This window comes from Melospiza georgiana, chromosome 22 (genome assembly GCF_028018845.1).
Source record: "Melospiza georgiana isolate bMelGeo1 chromosome 22, bMelGeo1.pri, whole genome shotgun sequence".
NCBI classification, from domain to species: Eukaryota; Metazoa; Chordata; class Aves; order Passeriformes; family Passerellidae; genus Melospiza; species Melospiza georgiana.
The window spans coordinates 6,361,930-6,384,887 of NC_080451.1; the positions used below are offsets into that span (position 1 = coordinate 6,361,930).

At 44.1% G+C, this 22,958-nt stretch overlaps 2 protein-coding genes across 5 annotated transcripts in view; one reads left to right on the forward strand and one right to left on the reverse strand.

Annotated features, from left to right (window-relative positions):
- The window catches only part of MTOR (mechanistic target of rapamycin kinase), a 71,606-nt gene extending 58,473 nt beyond the window's left edge, over positions 1-13,133 (reverse strand). For 2 of the 3 annotated variants that reach the window (XM_058039254.1, XM_058039253.1), the window contains exons 1-19: positions 13,067-13,133; positions 11,887-12,050; positions 11,435-11,543; positions 9,949-10,181; positions 9,413-9,613; positions 8,573-8,707; positions 7,512-7,787; positions 7,081-7,189; positions 6,110-6,296; positions 5,799-5,927; positions 4,754-4,998; positions 3,797-4,012; positions 3,015-3,220; positions 2,386-2,508; positions 1,950-2,039; positions 1,770-1,862; positions 1,151-1,285; positions 688-817; positions 243-493 (exon numbers count right to left, since the gene is read on the reverse strand). In XM_058039254.1, coding sequence (XP_057895237.1) covers positions 243-493; positions 688-817; positions 1,151-1,285; positions 1,770-1,862; positions 1,950-2,039; positions 2,386-2,508; positions 3,015-3,220; positions 3,797-4,012; positions 4,754-4,998; positions 5,799-5,927; positions 6,110-6,296; positions 7,081-7,189; positions 7,512-7,787; positions 8,573-8,707; positions 9,413-9,613; positions 9,949-10,181; positions 11,435-11,543; positions 11,887-12,006 — 2,988 coding nt within the window. In that variant the 5' untranslated portion in view covers positions 12,007-12,050; positions 13,067-13,133. Of the gene's footprint in view, positions 1-242; positions 494-687; positions 818-1,150; positions 1,286-1,769; positions 1,863-1,949; positions 2,040-2,385; positions 2,509-3,014; positions 3,221-3,796; positions 4,013-4,753; positions 4,999-5,798; positions 5,928-6,109; positions 6,297-7,080; positions 7,190-7,511; positions 7,788-8,572; positions 8,708-9,412; positions 9,614-9,948; positions 10,182-11,434; positions 11,544-11,886; positions 12,067-13,066 lie in introns of those variants that run through there. The other variant, XM_058039255.1, reaches the window with a different exon arrangement.
- Positions 13,134-14,083: 950 nt separating this feature from the next.
- UBIAD1 (UbiA prenyltransferase domain containing 1) lies at positions 14,084-17,863 on the forward strand. 2 transcript variants are annotated; one of them, XM_058039307.1, is made up of 3 exons: positions 14,084-14,264; positions 14,430-14,976; positions 16,254-17,863. In XM_058039307.1, the coding sequence occupies exons 2-3, from the start codon at positions 14,460-14,462 to the stop codon at positions 16,739-16,741; spliced, it is 1,005 nt and encodes a 334-aa protein (XP_057895290.1). In that variant the 5' UTR covers positions 14,084-14,264; positions 14,430-14,459; the 3' UTR covers positions 16,742-17,863. The 2 variants fall into 2 exon arrangements, with proteins under 2 accessions (XP_057895290.1, XP_057895289.1); XM_058039306.1 differs by lacking the exon at positions 14,084-14,264 and having other exon boundaries at positions 14,329-14,976.
- The last annotated feature ends 5,095 nt before the right edge of the window (positions 17,864-22,958 follow it).

A 22,958-nucleotide genomic window follows, 5' to 3' on the forward strand; every position in this document is an offset into this window, starting at 1 on the left:
TGGCCTTCCAAGGATTATGCTCAGAAGCAGCCATTTCAATAAAAAGCAGAGAAATTGTTTGCACTGGGCATTCCAGTAATTGCTCACAGAAGGGAAAAAGCAAAGCTGAATCTCATTTCTGCAGTGGGCTTGGCATCAACACACAGCACAGCAATGCCCAAAGCCAGCCAGAGTCTCTCCAAGGAAATGGATTTTTATTTTCACAGAGTGCAGCAGGCAGGAGAGGTCCCTGGCACACTCACCTCTCGGATGGCACCGTCACACACCCGGATCACGTTCAGGAATGTTGGCATCACCTGGGGCAGGAACTGCACACACTTCAGTCCAAGAGATTTGAAAATAAAGGTGATGGCCTGGACTACCATGGTGTGGTGTTGGGACAAGGACTGGTCTCGGAAAATTCTCATCAGTGCCACCATAGAGACAGCTGGGTAGAACTCATCCAGAGGGAGGTTGCCCATGTTCACCAACATCTCACTGGTGCTGTAGTCAGCTAGGAGAAAGAAGGCAGTGTCATGAGCTAGGCCTTAAAATATCCTGAATATGGGTTCAGGAACACCTAGGTGTAAGTTGAAAACATGTACACTAACAATTCTTTAAGAAGAAGAGACAAACTGGTAAAAAACAGTCAAGATCTGTTTGTAAATGATAAAGCTGTCTATCTGAAAGAAATTGAGATTAGCTTACAAGAATCCTGGCTGGATTTGGACTCTGAGAGGCTAACAGCTGAAGCATCTCGTGATTGATCGATCATGCCAATGTTCACTTTGTGTTTGTAAGGGTCCAAAGCACCCAGCAGCCCCAACACACGAATAGCCTGAAAAGACACAAAGACAATTCACCAGAACTTCATCACTAAAGCCAAAGACAACACTCAAACCCCCATATTTAAAAAGATCCTGATGGTTTAAGAGGCAAGATCTGGAATGAAAGTGACTGCCTGGAAAAAACAGTGCTTTCCATCCAGCTTCTGGAAGCCATTTCATTAACTTAATACATGCACTCTCTTATTTCTGCTTATTGCATTTTGCTCAGTCACAACAACATTCTCTCCCTCCCTGCCTCAAATCTATGCAGGCACATTTATTTGGCACCTCTCTCTTCCCAAACAGCTTTGCCAAGTGGTTGTGTGATAGTTTCATGTTCAAACCTCTCTGCGGGTGCCCTGGTTCTGCTCAGTCTTCAGGAAGTTCAGGAGCACCTCCAGCAAGGTTGGGTATTTCCTGTATGGTTCCACCACATAACCAGTGCTGGCCACAAGCTGTCCCAGTGTCCAAAGAGCCACCTGCAAAGATGAAGCCCAAAGAAGATTAGTTTTCAGCAGGGAATTTATTATGTCTTCTAATACATCAGTCATTCAACTTCTGTAAAGTTTCTTTGAGCATTTAAGGATCACACTGCAAATCACAGTCTATGTTGAAAAGCCTCTATGAAGAACATTTTTCTATAAGCAATAGTAAAGAAAGTAATAATCAACAATGTCTCAGGCTGTCACAATTGCTCTCACTCAGAGGTAAAATTCAAATAAACATTCAATTCAGCGAGTCCAAGCCTTCCAGTAAAAAGAGCTTTCTTTTCCTTCTTGTTTTTCCTCTGAATTATGTCACAACAGGCACTGTAAACACTCACCTGTGTACCATGACTATAACTCCACTAGAGACTCGAGTGATTTAAAGTTTCATTTTAGCAGCTATGATGGCATGTGTGGATATTTTGTTACAACTATGGTCACATTTATGGTCAAGTTTAGCACAGTTGTAAACACTTACTTGTCTTTTAGCCAGCAGGGAGGAGTCCTGCAGCATATCCATAATTATAATGAAGAGCTCATCCACCCACTTCCTCATCTCCAGCCCACTGACCTATTGAAAGACAAAAATTCATCCTTCATCTAGCATTCCCAAAACCTTAACAAGCATGGCAAAGAGAGATCTGCAGTGTATCCCTACCTGTGCAAGCTCCCCTATGGTAGCCAGGACATTGTTAATCACACCTGGATTGGGATCTGGATCAGGATCTTTCAGTTTCACAATCAGTGCCTGGTGGATGACAGTGGGAGAAATCAGAATGTGTTTAAAGAGTACTCAAAATTATCTTTCCTTTTGTTTACACCTGACCCCACAATCACAGTAAGAATTTCAACAGTAAAAGAAACTTGGGTGTCATAAACATTATGCAAATCTGGAATTAAACTGGGCTAAACTGTGCTTTCCTGTGAGTAACATCTACACCACTTGTAGATGTAGATTTGTAGATGTAGATTTGTAGATGCAGATTTGTTTTCTTTCCTGCTATGATGAAGCAAAAGAACTGTAGTTCCTGAGGGTCACGTAACCACTTGCTGTCAGTTCATTCCAAAGCCACCAGGAAATGTAGAGGCTCTACCTTCAGGATAGGCTCCATGTAGGGACGGATGAGGCGTGGAGCGTTGGAAACCAGGTGACCCAACATCCTGGCACTCTGCTCTTTGATTCTGCCAACTCCACTGTGCTCCAGCTCTGTTAGAATCTGCACAGGAGACAATGCAAGCAAGCAAACCAGAAAAATAAAGGCAGGTAAAAATTCTTTGCATTTCTTTCTGTCACAACTCAGGACTTGTAAAGGCTGTTCTACGTTTCACTCCGTAAATTAAGCTAAAATTAATTAGCATAAAAGTGATGGCTCTAAAATCTGTTTAAAATCTTTACAAAGAGGTACCACGCATTCACCCAGAAGCACCACACAACATTCTTCCTCAATAGAGATGGAAAGCACTCTGGCATGATAATTAAGGGTGAAATAATACCTGCTACCCTTCCTTTCCCTTTTAATACATCCAGAGAGCTACAGTTCAACCATGATCATGAGAAAGATCTGCTGAAACCCACTAAGCTGGGCAATAACTACTTTCCAAAAGAGATTGATTCCCCTCACTCTCCATGCACTTACAGCTAGATAGCCCAGTTCTTTAACACCACCTTAGTCTCAACATCAATGACTCTGTTTTCCCTGCAGGAATCCCTCCTCCTCCTCACCTGGATTAACATCTTTCTAAGGAAAGGCATGACAAAGGCAGGGTTCATGCTGCTCAGGCGCCCCACAGTGCAGATGGCCAGCTCTCGGATCTCAAACACTTGATCATTCAGGGCCACAAAAAGAGCTTGCAGGTTCTCAGCCTGGGCAAGGTGAGCATCAAACCGCTCATCCAGAGAAGCCAAGACGCAGAAACGTATATCAGGGTCTGCAAGAACACATTTATTTCTCTTTAAATGTACTAAATTCCTGTTACTTTCTTTGCCTTTCCTCAAAAATTCTTCACAACAGCTTCCCTAGAGCAAGACATTACATCAGCGTTTCACACACAAAACCCCAAGTCAGCACAGTGCCAATCTCTTGCCCCTGCAAGTGCCACTTTTGGATGCTACGTGGCAATCTGAGATGAGTTCAACTGAAAGAACAAAAAAAAATCAAGTAAAAAGTTTCAACAAGAAGGACCAATTTCTTCCCAAACGACAAAATTTAAGGCTGTGACTCAGAACAGCAGCAAAAGGAGTCTCAGTGCTCTGCTTAGTTCAAAGGATTACCAAGGGCACATCTGGAGCATTTTTTGCTAATTTTCTATTAATTCCTCAAAAATCAAGATGTGGAAAAAGAAATTGGGAGGCTTTCTTTTCTAATTTACCAAGAGTAACAGATTAGGTGTAGTGGCAAATATGTTCAAATTCTATTTGTATTTGTAACATCATCGCCTGCTCACCTTTGAATGATAAAATTAACGCGTGGTAGGAGAGCCCTTTTCTCTGAATCCCCCACTAACCTGGGTCAGTTATTCCAACCACAAGCAGCTTGCTGAGGACATCAGCCACGACCTGCACTGCAGTCTGACTGACCACGTGGGCATGGCCACTGATGAGGTGGATGGAGGGCGTGAGCAGGCGGGAGCAGGTGCGGGCGGCCTCCATGCGGATCTCCTTGTGCTCGCTGTTCAGGAAGTGATCCGCGCAATGCCGAACGAACTGAGTCAGGGAGTGGCCTGGAAAAAGGAAGATGGGTGCTTAAAACACAGGTTTACACCTCAGTTATCAGTTTTACCAGAGAATAGGAGTTTAAAGAACACGCTCCCAGAATTTTTCTGCTCTTTGTACTCTACTCCAATGCCCCAGTTGTTTCTTTCCCATATGCCTTTGCCCCCTGCTTCCTTATTTCACCACAAAATCAGGGGGTTTTGGGAAAGCTGCAAAAGGCAGGCTTCAGAGACAGCAGAACTGTGATTAGAGATAAGTAGTAGCCAGAAGATTGCTCAGCAGAAAAATTATGTAAGAAGTAGAAAAGTAAGAACAAATAGAACACTAGTCCACGTATTAATGTTTGTCTAGAATAACTCCTTAAGCTGCAGAAAAGTATATCTAGTGAGATATTAGGAAGTTTTAAGCTTAATAATGCAGCTCTGTGCATTGTGTTTTAAGGCTTACAAGCAGGTATTGTATTCAAAATAAGCAAGCATTGTTTCAACCAAAGGTATCTGTGCTTATAGTGATTGGATGGAACTACTGTCAATGTGCTTTTGCTTTGTGTGATTGGTCAGAAAAGTTTTCAAGTGAGTTGTAACATTAAGGTCTTGGTCTGCTGCCTGGGATGTGAACTGATGGCTTCTTCCCATTGTCATAACCATGTAATGAGACTGATGCTGGAAAATACAACAGCTCAAGGCATGTTCCTAGCAGTCCTGTCCCACTGGTGATTTGTACAGCCCCCGGCTGGTGACACATCTCACCTTCAAACTCAAAGCTCCCCAGTGTGCGCAGGGCAAGGGTGATGCTCCCCACATCACTGGCCTCTGGGATGTTGGTGAGACTGGGGGAGGCCAGCTGGTGGGCAAGGCCCTTTGGCATGCCTGGATGTCTCAGAGGTTTGTGCATCAGAACAAGAGAGAGCATTTTCAGCAGCCCATCCTGGATATCCTTCTTCAGCTGTGGGATCTGACGGCTCAAGTCGTACAGCACGGCTGTCAGAGCAGGGCTGAGGGCAAGAGGCAAGCAAAAATTATTAGAAAAGAAACAATGATGTGCAAATTTCATCTTTTTGTTTATTTGTGCCTTTGCCAATCAGAGATTGCATATGAGAGCAACACCTGCCAGCAGAGCACAGGGTCCTTGTGTGAGCTGAGGCATGAGGTGACCTTCCTGTAGAAACTGGGTGAGCAAAGTCCCAGGACTGCTGCACACAGCACTACATCAGCCAGTGGTGCTGGAAAACTGTTACAAATCTAAATGATTTCTTACACTTTTGTTTTTTAAACCAAAAAGCAAATAAATTCACTTCCAGATGACAATATCATTTAAACAGCTTTGTGCTACCTGAAAACTTTCTCCACACCTTCCCATACTAACAACTTAATTAATTCCTCCAGTAAGAACTGTCAGCTACAAAGGTGAAAGAAGCCAGGAGCAAATATTCAGCACTTCAGCTCTCTTCCTTTGCCAGTTTGATATGACACAAGTCTGCTGGCTGTCAGATGCTGACAAAAATTTCACAGGTTGCTGCCAAATGAGTTTGAATAGTGGAAAATAAAGGAGAATACTTTTGGACTAGCTGTTCTACAACAAGATTTCTTTACTGAGATATGAATTCTCTTAAATGACACATGAACAGTTCAAACATACCATTCTTCTCAAACAGCTATAGTGATCTTCTGAAAGATCACTTATGTCAACTTAAAAGCAATACTCTTCCTTATCAATCTGAAAACTTTCAAGATCTCACTCTGTATGGCTGACAGTGCCATCCTGCAGCTAACAGCAAACCAGATTTATGCTCACCTCAGGCCCACAGCCAGCATAGGTTCCAAAAGCTCTTTGATGTCCTGCTGGATACTGGGTCCCATGGCTCGTGCCAGCATACTAATGCAGGTGAAGACTGTGGCATCAACCTGCACAGACTTCTGTCTCCTGGAAAAGGACCACAAAATTATAAGGAGCTGCTATTTTCCAAACATCTTCCTCATCCTCTTTCTGTGTTATTATTCTTACAGAAACACTTCTGATTTTAATTGAAGAATTTGATCTCACATTACAAAAATTATATAAAGAGCAAGTGTTTCCATTTCTTCCTCCAACTTCCACACACTTACTTGTGGGCAAAGTCCTTTGGGGGAAGAGCTGCTTTTATGATTTCAAGGACTTTTGGTAGGTAAGCTTGAAACTCAGACCTCACTGCCACAGAAAGCAAACCCAAGGCCTGGAAGGCTGCTGTTCGCTCCTTCTCCTTCTTCACACAACTGAGAACATGATTCATGGTGTCTGGGAGATACTGATCAGCTGCCCACAAGAGAAAACAATACAGATATTAGAATTCATTTAGGTTTATACAGCTGCATAATATTTCCAACTAAATCTTTACAAGTGTAAAACTAGAAAACAGACATAGTAACATCCAATTTGTTGATATGATCAGTGGCAAACATGTCACCATATAATAAATATTTCATACTACAGAAGGCTTTGTTTTTAAAAAGAAAAATCACCAGAATAAAAGAGCTATAAAACATCCCCACTGCAACAGGTTTTATACACATATAAGATCCAAGCATCTTGGTTTCATAGTGATTGATTGGAAATTTGGAATAATTAAGGCAAAAATTGTTACAACCAACCAAGAGCAGCTTGGTGACTTGCCTCCAACTCTGATACTCTCCTAAACTTGCTTCATAAATCAACTAAACTGCTTTAAAGCTGGCAGGTATTTCCTAGCACATGCAACAGAGAAAAAGGAAGAGAACTGTAATAATATTTGGCATATACTGAGTCAGAACATGAGAGAATTCTCCTCTAAGTCTGACATATTGAGGAGAAAACAGAAAAAGGAGGTTTTTATGTCTTATGGTATTGATCATCAAATCCTGAAAATAGATTTCTTCATCAGAGCAACGTTTTGGCATCAGCTATCAAGTCACACTTATGCAGAACATTCCCCAAGAGGAATGTGCTCATCAGACAAGCACCACATTTGGTGTGCTGCACAAATTCATCTGGACCAGAGATCTGGATAACTTCCAGCCCAAACTCAGCAACATTTCTAACATCCAAGCATTTGTCTTGTCACCTGTGAATGCTGAGGGACGGAAAGCGGCCAGTCGTGGGAGCAGATTGAGAACTGTCATCTGGATCAAAGAGTTTTTGCTGGTTCTGCACTTGAGAACCCACTGGCAGACCTGGAAGGAAACAGATTAGGCTTTAAAGGATGGCCATTGGCAGTAACACACAAATGTTTATTACCTGTGTGCTTTTAGGCATTCTACTGACATTCGGCTTCAGAGTCCCTCAAAGAAAAGGATAATCAAGACTGATTCCAAAGGAAATAAATCATTTGCCCCAAGACAGGCAGTTACAAAACCACAATACGTGTAAATATTGAGTTTTGAAGGTTCAGTTCAATACTAGCTGGTATTGCCTAAGTAAAAACACAGAGTGCAATTCCTCTGCAAGAACAGATGTTGAGAATGTTGGGAGACAAGCTGAAGAACAAATACATACTTGATCAAATTTCTCTTCCATCAGATCCCTGCAGCATCGACTTTCCACCAACGTAGATTTTACTGGGACAGGTGAGGTTGCAAAGCCCATAATTCCTTGGTGAGCACTGTACCCCAGGAGACCAGCCAAAGCATTTGACTGAGAGGGCTGAAGAGACTGAAAGCTTGTGAAGGGAGTGATGTGGCGAGGCTTGGTACTGAAGCCCATCAGGTCTTTGCAGTACTTGTCATGCACAAGCTGCTGCTGAGTGATCTCCTCCATCTCCTCTCTAAGGCGCTGCACAAAGCAGAGAAACATTAAAAAATAAAAAGTAATTAAGATACTCTTGTCACAGACATCTTTTATGAAAAAGCCTTTCCTTAGGGTTTTTCCTCCTGAGAAGCTGAGATGCCTCAGGAACAAAATGTAAACATTGATTATCTGCTGTGGAATGCAACAGGTGCATCTGTGATTGGCCCATGTTGGTTGTTTTTAATGGCCAATGGCTCAGACAGAGAGTCCAAGACACAAACCTTTGTTATCATTATTTCCTTTTCTATTCTTAGCTAGCCTGCTGATGAAATCCTGTCTTCTATTCTTTTAGTATAGTTTTAATATGATATATATAATAAAATAATAAATCAAGCCCTCTGAAACATGGAGTCAGATCCTTGTCTCTTCCCTCAACCTCAGACCCCTGTGAACACTGTCACATACTCTCAGTACAGTATTACCCAAATCTCCTGAATAGCACCCTGTATAATCAATATTCAAATGACTGTAAAACATCAACTGAGTAAAATCCAGCAAAAGTATTTGAGTGTCTAACATGCAAGAGACTCCTCATTCCATAGAAAAAATATTTTTCATTGTATTTAATCAAGTTAATAGATTTTCCATTGGAGCTTATTAACTCCTCAGCCCAAACTTGTCCCTTTTATTTCTCTAACACACTTGAATGCTCAACTCCATGTTCAGATTTTTCCACCCAACAACCCCATTGCAACACTATGGGATATTTGCACAGCCTGCAGAGTTGCTATGCACTCTCAGTCAATGACAATAATCACTCCTTTGCTCACCTCTCCCTCCATACTGCTGATTCTCACTAGCTCATTGAGGATCAGTAAGGCACCGTGGATTCGGTCATCACGATTCATTCCTTTCTCTTTGGCCAAAGTCTCATCAAAGCCCTTCTCAGCCTCTTCATATGTATGCTTGGGGGAAAAAAAAATAATCTCAGTGACAATGCAGAAACCAAGTCTGTGGAAATGAAGTAGTACTGCCAGTCAAGAGTTAGTGACATTCTGCATTTTCCAAGAGTAGCCACAAACCTCAATTGAGTAATAAAAGAAGTATAACACAATAAAATTCTGATTTACCCAAAAGTTGTGGACTCTGCTGCAGAGCATTCTCAGCAGCACTAATCAAACAGCATGGTATCAGCTTCATCACTGTCTGCAGTACTTATTTGATTACAAGAAATCCAAATTCATAACATCTGACTGCACTGCCTAAAACTTACTTGATATCACCAAGCTTGAATTCATGTGACAATGGCAGCAAAGGTTCAGCCAAAAGAATTCTTATCTTTCACACTTATGTTTTTTATCTACACTAATAAAACCCTCTACTAGTAAGAGATGACACTAGATAATTGCATGGCTATAAAACTAGGTCAAGTTCAACAGCTGAAGATGAGGTGCAGATAGAACAATGTAATCTTGAAGGAGTTAAATCTTGCTTATTTTTGCAGCAGTAAGCTAAAGGAGCTACTCACTTTAGAAGCCATTATATTTTCAACCCTTTCATGGAGAGGCAGTTTTTTAACTGATAAAGGTGACAGGTTCTTAGCTTAGCCAGCTCTTCTGAAAACTGGCACTTCAACAAGGGGCTGCTTGAACACAAAGTTATTTTCTTACTCTGTACCACTGGGGTTTCTGCATCTCTTTTGGCTCCCGTTGTGTGGTGAGGATAAGGCAGGCTCTTAAGGCAGAGACAGCTCCCTCTCGGATGGCCTGCTTGGGATCCCACACAGCCACAAAGATATTGTCAAAGAATGGCTGCACTTGCTGGAAGAAGAAGGTGGGCACGCTGATGGCCAGCTCCCGCAGGACAAGGACCTGCACAGGGGGAGGGAAACAGTAACAATCTGAAAGATGAGCACACAAACCTCATAACTTTTACAGTGCAGTACCATTTGTTTAGACTGTGGATGTCTGTGAGCTTTTCCATCCCCCCACTGACATAACAGTGTCATGCTCTTCATTAATCACTGGGTTAATGGAGAAGCAATGAAGCAGCACTCTGTCTGCCATGAGGACATTACAGATTCTCAAACACAGCCTGGCAACCATTCCCACCCTGACCAAGGCTTTTCTGCAGATTTCTGTGCATGTTTCCTACCACTGTTCACTAACCCCAACTATTTGATGACAACAAAAAAGGCATCACTTACAGCTGCATGTCTACGACCTTCATTCCTGTCAGCTCCCAGCCACTCCAGAGCTCGTTTCACCTCAAACTCCACATACTCAGCTGTGAAGGTGTCACCAGCCATTGCAAGCCTCCCAATAGCCTTGGAAGCCATCTCCATCACAACAGGGTCATTGGATGGCAGGAGGTTCCTCAGGTAGTTGGCAAACCTGCCGATACGGGTGGCATTACCTCCTTCAACACCGATAAGACTCGCTGCAGAGAGAGGGAGCAACGCTGCAGTTTGCATGTGCTGCAGTTCTCCCCAAGAGTCACTGAGGCAGACAGTGGGTAATCCCTGGATGACTGCTAGTATTCCTTAAAGACTCCCATTAAGCCCCCCTAAATTGCAAATCCACACAAAAAAAAAAAAAAATCGAGCACAGGAAAGGGCCACCATTTGTAAAAACCTGAACTTTTTAAATGAGTGGAGAAATGCACCTGGCAGCCTCATAAATGTCACAATTTTTAGTTTTAGAAGAGGAAAAAATAATTCACCCTGGGATCACAGAACTGTTCCTAATAGAAAGACATCCATCTGCATGCAACTGCTGTAGCTAGTCCACCTCACAAGAAAAGTCAAAGACTGAACACCCAAGGAAATGCTCTGTTCCTCAGTCCCAGAGACTGTCTCTCCTGGAGAGGGTGGAGGCAATTCATCAGACACCAGCATGGCAGAAGCTTTCACTGCCAGTGCCTGGGCTGTATCTGTTTTGTAGATAAAGTGTCCAAGGTTGCCAAACTGGCACCTTTCACTAAATTCACTAAACAACTTGAATGTGATACTGTCAGCTTAAGAACTGATGTTATCAATAAAGATTCCTCTAAGGGATTTACACTGCCTTCAAACACATTGGGACTGGATGATTCTGTCTAGGGCCTAAACCATAAACATCTCCTTGGCTATTTAAAAAGTAACTGCTACAATACAGGCTGCTTCCAAAGTATTTCTGCAAGCTGACTTCCCCAAGAGTGGGGATTCAGGCAGCTGTGAAATCTCAGAGCACACAGCCAGGGCCACTAATGGAGAGGCTGATCAGAATCAAAGCAGAAGCTCTGTGAGCCCCTCTTGGGGATGGAAGTTGACAGGGAAATTTAAATAACAAGACTCTCTCCAGATGGAAGAGAGTTGAGAAAGTCAGCCTACCATGAAACATATAAAGGGGCAGCACAAGGTGCTCTCAGCTGAGCTCCAGAACAGAATTTTCATGTGCTCAGAATTCACATTTGGTGCTCAACTCCCAGAAGAGCTCAGGGCCCATTAAGTACCAGGTTCTCAGCCACTCTCAGTAGCTCCCATGCTGACACTTCACACAGATTTTCAGAGCCAGCAACCAGAACATACCCAGTATCCTGAGCTGTCAGACATCAGGCCCCAACCATAAAAGCTCATTCCTCTTGAAAATCTTTCCTTAAAGGTAACTGCATGAAGAGAAAACTCAGCAGAAGCGTTATGCACTTTCACTTACCTATAGCCAGAATGCCACCCTTCCTTTCATTTGCATCAGAGCTGGAGACCAGCTCAAATATGTGATGGTTCAGCTGATCATAAAACCTGGTGGATTCTTCCTGACTCATCTGTAAAAGCAAAAAATTCACATCAGCTTTCAGCATTCTCTCTCTCCCCTCTGCTCCAAAACCTCCATAAAGACAATGCTTCTTATGCCACTTAAACAGAAAGAAATTAAATCAAAATACATTACAAGCTCAAAATAATTTCTCTTATTTGTGAGCTATATGCAGCAAGTTTACTTATTCTGGTACACCTTTTGTGTCACCAACTTGCTCACCTCTCCTCCATGCCAGGGGGCAGAGATAAACTCTCTGTGTGCCCCATCTCCTCATTCCAAAAACCTCCATTTCCAAGGTACCCAGCCCATTCCTCTCCACAAGGACAAATAATCCCACTTGCAGCACCCACCTCACGCAGCTCCATGGTGACATAATGCTGCAGGTCCTTGGCAGCCTTGGCCCTGGTCTCCTCGCTGCGACTCTTCAAGCCATTGGCAAATTGTTGGAGGATGGACACAGTACCCGACATGGTGGCACTGTGCTGGGGCTCAGGGGCATCAAGTCCTGTAAATTCTTCAGAGAGACACATTTCTTACTGCTCGAATTGAAATCTCTGAGCTTCTCTCTTAAGGCTGTCCCTCCTGACAGTTCTCAAAATACCCGTAAAGATGCTGTGTTGGTAACTATAAAATTAAAAGTAATGACTGTATTCCTTAGGCATTACTCTCCATGATAAAAGTGTATCGTTCCATATCATAACTCCCAGCCTATTTGCTCTCTAGCTCCTCAAATACCAAAATACATCACAGTAGGTGATCTAATCCTAAATCAAGGGTAATGCAACAGTTGAAAACCAGCAGGGTGAAATTAGGGTTTGTAATCACCTATAATAAGTAAGCACAACCATTCCCAGGATTATATCACTAACATATGCCCTCCCTGAACACTTCCATCCAAGTTTCTTCTCAGAAACCTCAGTGTGACACCAACACAAGGAAAGCTCAGCACTGGCAAGTGTTACACACCCTACAGCAGATATTTAGAGATGGGAAGTCCAGTTATAGCAACACCAATCATTGCAACACGGGGCTTCCTAGCATAACACATAAACAAACTTTCTCAGCAGCCTTTCTTTCTATCAAAAACATTTCAGATGCTTGACGCTCCCCCCCACTCCCCGATATTCAGATTACATAAGACCAAAGCAAGCACTAACACCAGAACTTCAACTGTTTCTCCCCAAATATTCCACAAGCGGATTCACAGCTATCCAGCGGGACCATGGGCGAGCTGGCGGCTGGCAGGAGCCCAGCAGAGGCTCCCCGGATCAAAGAGCAGCTGGGGGATCGCTGCTGCCCATCAACCCAGCTCGGGGGCAGTTCCTGGGAGTCCCTCAGGGCCACAGAGCGCAGCGGGCGGGACGCGGCAGGCCCGAGTGCGGGGGGAGCCCCGCAGGCCGAGCGTGAGGGAGGGGTGAGGCGGGGCGAGGCGGGCACGGCCGCGCGGCCGGGAGCTCGGGCAGGGCGGGGAGCGGGAGGTGAGGGGAAGGGGAGCCGATGATGATGAGAGGCACCGCCGCCCTCACTCACCCGCCGCCGCCTCCCCTACTCCGGGCCCCGGGCCCCGTGCCTGCCCCGCCGCCGCGCCTGCAGCGCCGGCGAGCCGCGGCTGGCCAATGGGATCCCGGGAATGCAGTGATCGGCATCACATCTGACCAATAGGAAAAGGGAAAGGGGGAAGAAGCCCTGGAAGCTCCGCCCCTTCCCCAAGGAACAGCAAGGACAGTCGGGTTTTGACCAATCATCAAGGCAGTAGTGACTGAGTGGCAGCGTATCTGACCAATAGAATGGCTGGGTTTACTCAGTAGGCCCACCCTCCCGATGCCGGCTTCCGCCCTTCCGTGAAGTGCCGGCTATGGCCGGGCTGCAGCATGGGTATAGGGTAGAACAAGCGGCTTCATCTGCTTGAGCTTGGCACTGTTCCGCGTGACATCCTGGTCTCTAAACCGGAGAGACATGGATTTGATGGATAGACTATTCGTTGGATAAAGGAACTGGCTGGATAGCACGTAAAGAGTTGCGGTCAGCGGCTCATTGTCCGCATCGAGACCAGGGACAAGCAGTGTCCCTCGGGGGTGGTACTGGGGCTGATAGTATTCATCAGCTTTGTCGGCGACAGTGGGATTGAGGCACTCTCAGCAAGTGACACCGAGCTGTGTGGTGCTGTTGTGGAAGAAGAGACGGTTGTGTGGAGATCTCAGAGCAGCCTCTGGAGGGACATACAAGGAGGGACTCTTAACCAGGAACAAGGGGGGATGGGTTCAGACTAGAAGAGAAGAAATGTAGGAAAATGTTTGGGGAGATCCTGGCATAAGTTGCCCAGAGAAGCTGTGGCTGCCCTATCCACGGAAGTGTCCAAGGCCATGTGGGAGCAGCCTGGGCCAGCGGAAGGTGTTCCTGACATGACAGGGGCTGACACGAGAGGAGCTTTAAGGCTTTAAGTTCCCTCCCAGCAGAAGCCATGCTACGGTGTGAGCCCTGCGCATGCGCACAGGGAGCAAGGCGCCGCCGTGCCCGGTGTGCTCTGCTGAAATGTGTCCGGCCGTGCCCATGACAGCGGCCATGGCTGACACGGCTGTGCCTGCGCCAGACTTCGGGCGCTCCGTGGCGGCTCTGACATGAATCGTGATGCAGCCGCGTGTTGCGGGGTGAGCCCGTCGCCGCCGCGCATGACGCCGTGCGCCGCTTCATTTTCCTTTTAATTTGTCCGCCGGGGCGGTGCCGGCAGGTGCGGAACTCTTCGCACACGGCTGCGGGGGTGGCGGGGCCAGGCAGGCTGGCGGTCTCGCAGGGCGGGTAATGGCGGCGCCCTGGCGTCTCCCTCAGGCCGCCATAGCGGCGGCGCCCCCAGCTCCCCCCGGGCCCCGCTAACGCGCGGCCCTTCCCCTTCCAGGTGCTGCTGCTGCGAGGCGGCGGGGCGAGCATGGGACCGGCAGAGCTGGTGCAGAAGATCAGTATCAGCGCCGAGAGCCCCCGCGGGAGCGAGAGCGGCGGCGCGGCCTTGGCGGGCGCGGACGGGGCCGCCGGCGGCAGCTGGAGACACAAGTGCGCGGCCTATGTGCTGGCGCTCCGGCCGTGGAGCTTCAGCGCCTCGCTCACCCCTGTGGCGCTGGGCAGCGCCCTGGCGTACCGGGCTGAGGGAGCGCTGGACCCGGGGCTGCTGCTGGGCAGCGCCGTGACCGTGCTGGCCGTGCACGGGGCCGGTAACCTGGTAAATACCTACTATGACTTTTCCAAAGGCATCGATCACAAGAAGAGTGATGACAGGACGTTGGTGGACCAGATTTTGGAGCCGCAGGATGTAGTGCGGTTTGGAGTCTTTCTCTACACCGTGGGCTGTGTCTGCGCTGCTGGGCTCTACGCGGTCTCGACGCTCAAGCTGGAGCACCTGGCCCTGATTTACTTTGGAGGACTTTCCAGCTCCTTCCTTTATACCGGAGGTGAGTGCTGCACCCTGCTTCTTGTGAATCTGAATGTAGAAGTGATAGAATCAGCTGAATGGTCAAGATGTTTCTAGAAGACACACGTGATTTGTCTAATGGAATAAAATATTTGTGGTATTTCCTGAAGTGCTGGTATGTAAACTTGTATTCTTTACAATTGAATGTTGTGGGAAGAGTTATACCAAGATCTTCAGTTGCATAGTGGTGTTGAGGCATTATTGTTTACATATATGGATTTAGATGCTTACCAGAACTGTTGCTGAATCTTTTTGTGAAGTTTATCTCATGTCCTTTAGCAGAGTAGCTAATGGCACATTTTCTTTCCTTTGGTGGGAATGTTACTTTGCTTTGTTATTCTTTAGATGGAGCTTCACTGTGAATGCTTTATAGTACAGTTTGGGATTTTTCTTAATAAGACAGGGATATTTCAGTGTCATCCTGTGTTGGGTAGATACAAACACCATTAGTAGGAGAAGGAAAAGCAACTCAGTTTCTAACTGTCAGACTTTCAGTTATGTGCATTTCCCTGAAAGCATCTTGCCAGTTTTGCACTTCATTCTGAGCATTTTCTGTATTTCTTCAGGATCAGGTTCTAGTGTGCATGATCACACTAAAAAGTACCTTATTTCTAAAGGTTTCTGCAGAGACAGGTATTTCTAGGTGGGTATTAAAACCTGGCCTATTGTATTTGCTGGGAAACCCAGATGAAGACAGGAATGATGGATCTGACTCCATGTTCTTAGAAGGCTAATTTATTACTTTATGATACTATATTATACTTAAGAATACAGAAAGGATACTTTAAGGTTCTTCTTAACTAAGGATACTTCCTGAATGCTAAAAAGATAATAATGAAAACTTGTGACTCTTTCCAGAGTCCTGACACAGCTTGGCTGTAATGGGCCAAAGAGTCAAAACAACTCCCACCAAAATCCAATGAAACAATCACCTGTGGGTAAACAATCTCCAAACACATTCCACACAGGAGAAGCAAATGAAATAAGGATTGAGGATTCTCAGCTTCCCAGGAGAAAAATCCTGGGCAAATGGACTTTTTTCAGACAATGTGAATGCCACAGTGGCCCTCAGTTTTTGTTACATTGTTTGTCTGGAGAAATTCTTATCTTAGAAATAACATGTCTCTTGTCCATAGCTACATGTGTTTTGGTTGTATTGTAGTATTCCTATGGGAAAGGCTGAACTGTTATGTCTCCATTCTCTTCTGTCATTTGAATTATTTAACAATGCTTGATTTTATTCTTGTCTTGCCACAGGAATTGGATTTAAGTACGTTGCCCTTGGCGATGTGGTGATCCTGATCACCTTTGGGCCCCTGGCTGTGGAGTTTGCCCATGCAGTGCAGGTGGGTTACCTGTCCCTGACACCCCTGCTCTATGCTGTCCCCCTGGCCCTCAGCACCGAGGCCATCCTGCACAGCAACAACACCCGGGACATGGAGTCAGACCGGCAGGCTGGGATCGTCACCTTGGCCATCCTCATCGGCCCCACCTTCTCCTACATGCTCTACACTGTGCTGCTCTTCCTGCCCTACCTGATTTTCTGTGTGCTGGCCACACGTTACACCATCAGCATGGCGCTGCCCCTGCTCACCATCCCCATGGCATTCTCACTGGAGAGACAGTTCCGCAGCCAGAACTTCAACAAAATTCCTCAGAGGACAGCCAAACTCAATCTGCTGCTGGGCCTTTTCTATGTTTTTGGCATTACATTGGCACCAGCTGGTGCTCTGCCCAAACTGTGAAAAGAGCTGTAGGGTGAGGCTTCATAATTCACTCTCCATGCCAATTAACATGGATGTTATGAATAAATGGCTCATTATGGACTGTGAGAAGAATGGAAAGACCACCTTGCACTGTTGGTAGTGAATGTTATGATTTCTGGTCTTGGATAGCTTATACAACACAGCTTATACTGTCAAAAAAGTGATTTATCAGTTCTGTGGAAGGGGAGAACTGTGTGGTTTTGCTTTGAGGAACAAGGTGACATAAAGTCGAGGAAATGTTTAAAGAACCTCATCCTTTTGCTGCCTAACTTTGTCACTGTCAGTTCAATGAGAGATAGACCCTCAAATCACACTCCCCATTCACTTCACAAGCACAATGATTCCTCTTAGAACTTTTATTTTTATAGTGGTGAAGGAGCCCAGTGGGTCCCATATGGGAATCAGAAAACACTGCCAAATGTTTAGTATCACAATGTAGGTGCCATTAATTCACTCTCTTGTATTTCATCCTTATCTGTAGTATGTTTTAAGTTTTGTTTTGCTTTTCCTAGCCAAATTTTGACCTTTTATTTCCAAGCCCCCTGAAATGCACTAGATATTGATTCATGAACTATTGCTTCTGCTTGTCCCATACAGTCTAGAAATGTCAAAGTTATAAATCTCTGTGGGTTGTAGTGCTAAAATGGAGCACAAATAGCCCACTGCACAAACTTTAGGCCAAAACCAGTAAATCTGTATTCTGCTACAAAAGCTGAAGCTGTAAATGCAAACCATGCAACTGGAAAGCCCTTAATGGGTACAAAACCAAATGGTTTCCATTTTTGTATTTGCTTAGAATTTACTTTCTGTAATGGCAAGTTTTGAGTTAGGAGGAGCTGACAGAGTGCCAAATTTCTCTGAGTAGCTATGGATTAATGGATACATAGGTGGAAAAAAATTCCTGATGTTAAAATAGCTTTTTTTTTCCCCCAATTTGTTTTTCTCTGTTTATTTAGAGTATTATTCATAGTCTTGTTACAAGAAGCCCGGTTCACCAAAGAAGAAAGATGTATTGTTAGAAAAAACAAATCTGGATTATTGCATTGGCTCTGCATAAAAATTAGGACTGGAAACTGGAATAAACCAATTTTGTTAACAAGATTTTCCTAATGGAGTCCAGAGTTTGTGTCACTGAATCACAGTTAAGTGATCTCTGAAGGGAAGTTCCCCACTCTATACCTTACAGCATTGCTCTGTTTTCTCCTGCAGCTCTTGCCACTTGCTGTTCATGTGGCCCTTTGGAGAGCTGATTGTTTCAGCAGCTGTGTGAAAAACATGCCAAACACAATGGGGAAATATGTGCCTTCCAGTGCAAAGCTGGATTTGATCCACAACACATTACTTAGTGGCAACTGAATTCTCTTCTAAGTTATTTAGTACCTGTGCACAGATTTTCCTGAGAAGCTTCTTTGCAGGAGCTGTGATAAACTCAGAGGGATTGACACAGGTGTTGAACTAGAGCTCCTGGTGCCAGCCACAGCCTTGCTTTTGAACAACTGTGTGAACCATTTTACACAGGAGCAATAAAGTAGCAATAAACTCACATGGATCTGTCACAGGTGAGTTATGTCCTCATGGAGTAAATCTGAAAGAGCCAAGTGTGCCATCAGTGGGTTGTACTGGCAGCACTAAAGCTGAGTTGATGGTACCAGATTACATGGCACAGCTATTTAGAGATTCATTTTGTGGCTTCATGTTATCCAGTGTTACCCAGCAGTTATACCTGAGCTGAAGTTAATGGGGAGGAGTCTTTGCAGGCCTATTTAATGAGCCACACTTTCATCTTTTATTTATTAAAATGAGCAGATGATCTCTCTAATCTGGCTAGGCACTGGACAAGAAGAGATGCACTTCAGCAGCTGCTTGCTACAGCAAAATACTTGTTAGGATTAAAAACACAAGGAGAAAATGCAAGAGTTCAGCTCAGATGGAGGGAGATATCCAGAAGGTTTGGAAACTATTTAATGCAGGTATACACAACAGTATACTGTTGCTTCTTTGTGGACTTACAGAATGGAGAAGAACCAAGCTCCAATATCCATTTCACATTTCTGCAAACCAAAAGCTTTTGTAGGGATAAGTAAGGGCTGAGCTGACAAATCTGTTAACCTTGCAATTGGGGATATTCAAGTTTATTGGGTTAATCCTGCCCTTTGTGGCAGCTGTGTGCTTCGTTTTAGGATAGCTTGGTTTTTAATAGCTTTCCATCTCAAAGAATGGTTAGTTATCTTTACTTTTTTTACAAAAACTAGAGCACTCCAGCTAAATCCCTTAAAGTAACTTGGCTTGTGTCTTTGATAACTGTAATTGTAATAATGGGAAGATCATTGGAGTATGTAACTTATTGTATCTTGACTGCCTATCTTGACTAGTAGGATACTTTCTACTTAGGGCTAGAAAGGACCAGTGCTTTTTGTTACTAAGATGAAACAGCTCATTATTACAGAAATATATGTGTAGAACACTTTCTGAGGTAGGGGGAATTAAAAGTATTTAATAGTAAAACTGAGATGAAAATTTGGTAATTTCTTACTAGCAGATGCTGGTTGCCTCCAATTCCCTCTCTTTGAAAACAGTATCATTCCAGGTTCTTGAGGATATTAGTAATAACTAACACATTCTTCACCATGGTTTTGATGAAGTCATTTAACTTCTCTGTGTCTCAGAAAACAGCTAATTTTTGCCTAACTTACAGGGTAGCTGAGCTGACATCATTGTCCTAAAGAGCTTTGAAAGTAAAAGTAAAAAGTTTTATCTCTGTGCTTTCCAAAAGGCTTGTTAGTACTAGAAAACATTTTAGATACAAACTAACATAAAGTGTGACTTAACAATTTAATTAGGCCAAAATAATCTTCATATATAATCAGTGAGTGGTAAGAGAGGTTCATTTATTGGTTTGCTTGGTGATGAAGATGCTGGGTCTCTTCCCCTACCCTGCTTTTCCCTTTCCCATGCTACTTTCCCTGAATATAAACTTTAGAAACTTCTTTCAGGTCACTCTTGATGAGCTGTGTGATAAATGTGCACTGGTACATGAACTGATTTGTAGCCCATCTGTTAATGTGTTCTAAAGCACTCCTGGCCTTTCTTCTTACCCAATAAACTGTGTGAATGTTACTCAGTTAATTATGCTATGTTTGATTCTTTTATATTATTTATATTATTGAAGTTGTATTTTTGCACATGGATTAAAACATGGTCACAAAAGAAAGAAGGTCTTCATCTGTGTCTTGGTTTGGAAAGAGAGGTGTGTGCTGAGGAAGGCAGGAGCCTCCCCTAAAATAGAAAATGTAAACCCCCTCCGAATTGCTATAAATTTTAAATTAAGGGGCTCTCAGGCAAAGATAAGGGAGCAGGAATAACAGTTCTTCATTAGGGAAGAAAATAAAAATAAAATAAACAATGCAGTGAAAGCAAACAACACTGACAGAGTCAGAACCCAACCTGACACCCTGTGGGTCAGGCTGTTGGCAGCAGTCCCATTGGAATTGTGGCTCAGCCCTCCTGCAGTGTCAGGGCTGGTTCTGCTGGAGCAGGGATCCTGGAGAAAGGTGCAGTCTCTTCCTCTGAAGATCCAGGGGCAGAGGCAGCTGCTGTTCCTCTGGGAAATCCAGTGGAGAAGCTGTGCTGGTGTTCCAGAATCTCCAGATTATATCCAGGTAGGAATGCTTGGCTCCTCCCTCTGGGCTCACATCTCCCAATGGGATGATGGAATTTTTATCAGCCATGCATTGACATTCAATGGCTGTTATGAGCAGGTGTCTGCCTGGAGGGAGGATTGGTTTGTGGAAGAAATAAAGAAAACTGCCCAACTAACAAGATAACTGCCCCACCTCTAACTGATGGCAAATAGAATACACAATGCCTTGCAATCTAGGACAATCTGCCATGTTTATAGTGGAAATGCCTGAAAAATCATACTTTTTTTGGTGTAAAAGTCCTTTTATGAATCACATAGTCCTGTCCTTCCCTATCCCAAGGCAAACAGTTCTGTAGCAGTGATTTTTTCCTACTAATGGCAGGCTTAGAATAATTCTGGTATATTAATCAATGTGCAGAATTCTCTCTGATGCAGTTTTCTGTGCCATGTACTGTGCAGTATTTGTAAAGAGGTTTCAGCTGAACTTTTATACCTTTAATAAAGATGATTTTTTTCATCCTCACCAGTATGTTCTGCCAGTTTTTATGCTATGGTCACTGCTCCATATAACTGTGACAGCATAATGCCTCCTCCATGTGTGTCATAAATGAGCTTGAAATTTTCCTGCCTTGGCCAGTGGCACACTGTGCTTCACAAACACATTTAGAGATCGTTATAAAGGATAAAATGCAAGATTGTATGACATCCAAATAAGGAAGCTTCAATTCAGAGTGTCTGCAGATGGCAGCATTGCTCCTCCATTGCTGCTGCAGAGCCTTTTCTCTACAGGAACCTGTCAGCTGTGTTTGCAAAGGATTTTTTAATGTTTAGTTGTATCTCATTGAGTCTCCTCTGATGTAAGGGAACTTGAAAGATAAGTGGCTGCAGATGAATTTCTGTTGTGCAGATTATGACTGGACAGATTCTCCTGGGCTAGGCAGGGACTGGCAGAAATGGGCATTTGAAGAAAGCCAGTCAACTCAAATTTTAAAGCCTTTGCTGATGGATTAATAAGCTTAATAAGGCGTAATACTCTTTCTGGTCAGATGAGGGCTGGGTTTTCAAAGGAGTGTGGGCAAGCTGTGTGTGAGGCTCAGTATACTTGTGGGGCACAGAATGCCATGTCTGCACACTTTATGGAAAGCACTTCTGTTCAGTCAATTGCTTTTAACACACCTTGAATCCCCAGTGAAAAATCTGAACATTTTATAGTGCTTTTAGTAAAATCAATGGCATTGCCTAAAAATGTGTAAGTTTAATGAAGGTCAGCAGGGCTGGATTATTGCAGCTGTATGTCTCAAGGAAACAGGCTCATTGCTGGACAGAATCATGCCCATGTTTTATGGTCTGAAACAAGGTTTTTACGCTTTTCTGAACATAGAGTAAGACTCAAAATGAACTAATTTGTCATGGGATTTTTTTACACTGTCTTCTGATGATAACTCTTAATGCTGTCACTGTTTATTCTTGCTACATCTGAGGAAAACCTGTGTTCTAATCCAGATATTTCAGTGGCCATTTGTATTAATGACAAAAACAGGAAGGACCTAGTTAACCATTCCTTTGGGGTTAGCTGAGAGAGTGTGACTTGCTCCAACACTTATCTCACTGATCTGCAGGTCCATTCCCTCTGAAAGAAACCTGAGTTTGTGCATCCTTCCCAGGCTTCATGCATGTACTATCCTGAGCAAGAAGTTCACATACCAGAGTTCATGAAGACCCAAATGTTTTTTAAAAGCAGAACAAATCCAAACAAAAGAAAACTATAACCCCTTTCTGTCCTGTGCTGAATACTCATTGGCTTTCCAGGGCATGAGTGATTTGAAGCATTAAAAATGTATGGCACCATCAAGTTACTCTATCATGAAACAAAAATGAGGAGAAGCTGCTCGTTAAGGAGACGGCTGATCAAGATGGACCTGCTGGCTCAGAGATGTGTCACAGGCAGTTTGTCAGGAAGCAAGGAAAGCATTGAACCTTGCTAAAACACTGGATCAAAAATGCTGCTCTGGGAGCTTGAAAATGTAGAGAGCTTTAGAAACAAAGGTTTAGGGTTTGCCTCCTCCATCAGCCTCTTGTCTGTCATATTTCAGATGCCTTGTCCTAAGCTGGAGTAGCACTGGGCAGGTCTGCTAGTCTGAATTCTGCCATAAAACTTGTTACATACAAATGGATGTATTTATTTTTCACCTAGTCAAGGAGAGAAACTTCTGAGGCTGTTTCCTTTTTAAGGGGACAAAGGAGAGTTTTGTCACTCTGTCAACAGGGGGCACATTCCCATAGACTATATTATCCTTTGTGGATGTTGTGAGCTGTTGTTTTACAGCATCTGGGAGAAAGGTTTATCCCTCTCCCGTTCCAGTGGGAACACAAGGCAGAGCTGGTCTATCACAGCCTGACTTCCTTGTATCAGCAAAATCTTTATTTTTTTCGCTGTGATGATTTAAAAGTTGTTACCTTGCAGGCAATGCCTGTGCTGGATCATGTCATAAAAGACTAATTGGGCACCTTCTATCCCAGCACAGTAAACTGAGATCATAACCTTTCAGGGGTTAG